General features: G+C 31.2%; 1 protein-coding gene across 1 annotated transcript; it reads right to left on the bottom strand.

Moving 5' to 3' along the window:
* Nucleotides 1-1,300: 1,300 nt before the first annotated feature.
* LOC134700857 (Krueppel-like factor 6) lies at nucleotides 1,301-4,220 on the bottom strand (the record flags this gene model as incomplete). Its single annotated transcript, XM_063562014.1, has 2 exons — nucleotides 1,301-2,997; nucleotides 3,839-4,220. Coding segments are annotated over 2 exons (570 nt in total), but the record flags the coding sequence as incomplete, so codon positions are not given.
* Between the last annotated feature and the right edge of the window lie 4 nt (nucleotides 4,221-4,224).

Raw genomic sequence — 4,224 nt, 5'->3', positions numbered from 1 at the left:
GCAACATTACTCAAAGAGATATATTGGTTGTTTGGGGCTTTGGAATTCCCTTTTTTTTATCTCCTACATTTGTTTAAATAAAACAGCCTTTATAATTTAAGTTCAAAAGTGTCTGTCTTTCTATTTCAAATGATTGCCCATTTCTCTGTATTGTAAATATTAAGGTGATACCTAACACTACAGGAAGATAACTTTGTAAAATCAGACAACCGTTTGAATTACGTTGTGTTGTTAAAGGAATATTAAGCTTCTCCATGATCAAAACTAGATTTTGTCAAGCTGCTATATATATAACCAGTGTAATTTTTCTGATAAAATAAAAGTTCTTGAAATTTTTATATTTTTTTTAAAAGGTCAAAGTACAAACTTTGTAAAAATTTTATGAAAATTAAACGAGCCAAATTAATTTAAGTGAAAGTGTTGGGTACCACCTTAAATCAGTATTTTCAGTAGAACAAACTAAACTAGATTGTTCACAAGTTCAAAAACTTAAGACGTGTGTGGGTTGTGGTTGGGTATTTGTTCCTTTAATTTTTTGGTTTCTTCTGATGACTTTTTACTCATATTTGCACTAGTTTGACCTAAAGTAAGGGACTTAACTCTTGAAAATCACTTATTAGTTTGTGTTACCGTTTTCATCCATAAATTTTAAGCATCTAAACAACACAGATTACTTTAATTTCATTTCATATGTGTGCTTAAAAATGCATCATTGAAACAGGCTTTTACAAACACATTTACAATTTGCCATTTCAGAATCTAAAGCATCATGGGTAATTTCCTTGTTCGTACCCCAAAATGAAAATAACGTCACGCCATTGGTTAAATTTCAATTGTTTATGGCATTTTCAACCAATCAGGACGTTTTGGTGTTCAATTTTGAAAATATTACCCAGGATGCATTAGATTCTGAAACGTCGAATTTGAAGAGTTATGTCCCTTATCCAAAGTCAATCTCCTTTGTAAATTATTTGCCTACGGCATAGTTAATGCACTATTGGTGATAAAGCACATATAAACAAAATATCACAACAGAATACATTACAATGTATAATTTAAAGGGAAACAACCATGTTTATATACTTTCAATCTGTTAAAACCAGGATTATTGACTGTTTTTAATACACTTCAATATTAAATGTGTTTATTTAATTGAATTGTGCCCAACTGTGTCCAGTATTTCAATATAATCTGTTTAATGCTAATTTTAACTTCTGTATCAGGAAGGGACCAAGGGGATCAAATTTTGCTGAGTTCCACACCCCCTTTGCTAATAAGGAAAATTTGTGTCTTTATAATCGATTTTTTTACAGCCTAATATTCTTCTTTTCTTTTTCTTTTTGAAATTCAAAGCTGCCAATCTAACCATTACAATTTTAGCTAAACAGTTATTTTACATAGATATCAAAATAGCACTGTTAAAATTACAGTATACATATGAAAAAAATACTGTAAAACAAAAATACCAAAACATAACATTGACCATCATACAATATAACAGGAAAATTTACAATAAAAATCTGAATATTTAATTCTCATACACATATAAGGATTTCAAAACAATTCACCTTTCTTTTTTCCAAAATCTCGAATATATAACTATGAATTTGTCTCATTTGGATGTATACTTCTGAATGCATTAGCTGTTACACTAAAATTCAATTATCTCCCTTTAAATTAACAAAAAGGGGAGATTATCCCTTTCTTGATACTTTTTTCCCTAGTTATGTATAAGGTAAATAAGTTATTTCCCAATAGGTTAAAACAAATATCCTATATACAGTTATATAGCACTTTTAAGAGGAAAATCAATTGATTTGTCTGTCTATAGTTTTCAAAACATATTAACGACCTTGACCCTAAAATCTTTTTAAGATTTGAAGCAGAATAGAAGATTTTAACATAAAACAGGTTTAATGACATCTATGACAATCAATATTCTGACAAAATTAAACTTTATGGTTGATCGTAATAAATAAATCGGCCTAAGGTCTTTAGTTCATTTTATCTTCATTTAGTACAAAATAGTCAAGGGCAGAAAATCTAGGTCAAATTTCTATAGAAACAGTTGAAGCAATACAAAAGGTTATCAAAGATATTGATGAAAATTGAAAATTAACCTTGAAGGAAAAGTTATTTTGACACAGACATGATTGAGAAGTTTTAAGCAAATCAGCATTTTTTCTGAATAAATTCCAACGGTACATAATATGTATCTATTCCATACTATTTTTGTAAAAATAGACATATATAATATGTAATGATGACACATGAGAACATGTGACACATAAAAATAAAAGTCACAGACTTATCTAATTAGTGTTAAAAAAAGAAATTTGTATTGTTACATATATGGTTATAAATAATTCCTGATAACTAAAGCTATTCAAAAAGTTTGTGAGATAGAGGCAAAAATTCCATAAAAATAGGTTTTGTTCATAGGAAGTAACATATCTGTATAGAAATTCAGTTGATACCTGTTGCATTGTTAAAGTATAAATAAAAAGGTTGCATTGTTAGAGTATAAATAAAAATGTAATTATAACAAGGTTTACTGCATTCTTATAATGTTAAATAGTACAATTAGTTAGACAGAAGAGCACTAAATGATTCTTTTGATCTTGATTGGCTGATATTCTGAACATCTCGGCATTCTGGTTTCTATGACGATAATAATGCGTAGAGACTAACACAGATCATTATTCCTCACTAGAATTTGATTCTAGAATATGAGATACATTTTCTCTCTATATATATTATGGTCATGATACAGTTTGAGATTTCTTAAAACTCCTAAGTGACCCTGATGCTATAAGTCTGATGTTTGGTGTCTTTTCATATGTAATGCTAAATGATCTGAACGTGAAAAGCATCTATCACAAACTTTACAACGGAATGGTTTTGCACCCGTGTGTTTTCTATAATGTCTCGTCAGTTCATCTGATCGTGCAAATCTCCACTCACATCCTTCCCACGTACATTTGTATGGTTTTTCCCCTGCAAAAAATAAAACAGATTTACTATACACATCATATAATGAGCTAATTCTTGTGTCCAGTTTTTCTGCAAGTTTATGCTTCAGACCGTGACGTTAGTATTTTGCTAAGTTCATTCATCAGTGATCAGCAAGAGCCAAGCTATGAAATGCAATGAATATTTGAGGTCATATTGTTCGGTTTCAAAATCTACGAAAAGTATAGTGAACATTTCCATTGTACGATGCAAAATGTGTACTTGTCAATAATACAAATCATAATTGCTCAATGTTGAAGCCTCATTATGACTTTCAGATAAAGAACAACAAAAGATCACTGTTTCTTTGCTTCGATTTTTACTGTGTGTGATGTGGTTTGTGTCATGAATTGATACACAAGGCCAACAGTGGGTATCATAACCTTTCTTTTCCATCACCTTTAAACAATATTCGTTTGTCTTTTCTTCAGTTTTTTCACATACTGCTTTTCAGTTACACTTCAGTTCAGTTGTTCAAAATGTAAATATAATCAAGCTGCAGATTGTTAAGTCAATTCAGTTTTTGCTTACTGAAATAATTCATGATTTTGACACCAATATTTTTTTGATTATTATTGTTTCAAGTGCCAAAGACAAAGTTTATTGTGTTGCACTTCACTGGGTGTTGATTCTGTTACCTTGGCACTGCTTTTACTAACATACTTGATTGTGTACAAGGAGATGCTTAGAGTGAGAAATTTTTGTGCACTTTTTTCAACCCCATAAAACCTGATAATTCTACTTTTTGTTATATAACATGAGCCAGTAAAACAACTACATAATTGTTAATTTACACACCATAACACTTTAAATATCAATGACCTACCTGTATGTGTCCGAAGATGTGCTTTTAAATGAGAACTTTTTGTGTAAACTTTTTTACACCCATTATATGGGCACTTGTGATTTCGTCTACGCATGTCGGGACTAACATCTGTACGAATTTTGCCATTTAAAGCTACTGGGGGTCTTTGCTGAAGCGGTTGAGCTGTGTAAGGACGCGGCCGTCCATTAGCCCCACCGGGACTCGTGATATAATATCGCTGATGACGCATCATTTCAGCTTGAGGTATTCGCACTGCCACTGTCGTTGTGCGGCCTGGTTGAGCAACAAGTCTTAGAGCAAATGGGTCATTAGATTTAGGAATAATAGGAGATAATGGCGGATCACTATGGTTACTGTCCCACGACACACCACTTGATGCCGAACTA

This window comes from Mytilus trossulus, unplaced genomic scaffold (assembly GCF_036588685.1).
Source record: "Mytilus trossulus isolate FHL-02 unplaced genomic scaffold, PNRI_Mtr1.1.1.hap1 h1tg000174l___fragment_3__unscaffolded, whole genome shotgun sequence".
Classification (NCBI taxonomy): domain Eukaryota; kingdom Metazoa; phylum Mollusca; class Bivalvia; order Mytilida; family Mytilidae; genus Mytilus; species Mytilus trossulus.
Note: the sequence above shows the minus strand (reverse complement) of the source record. Positions and strands in the feature narration are given on the sequence as shown.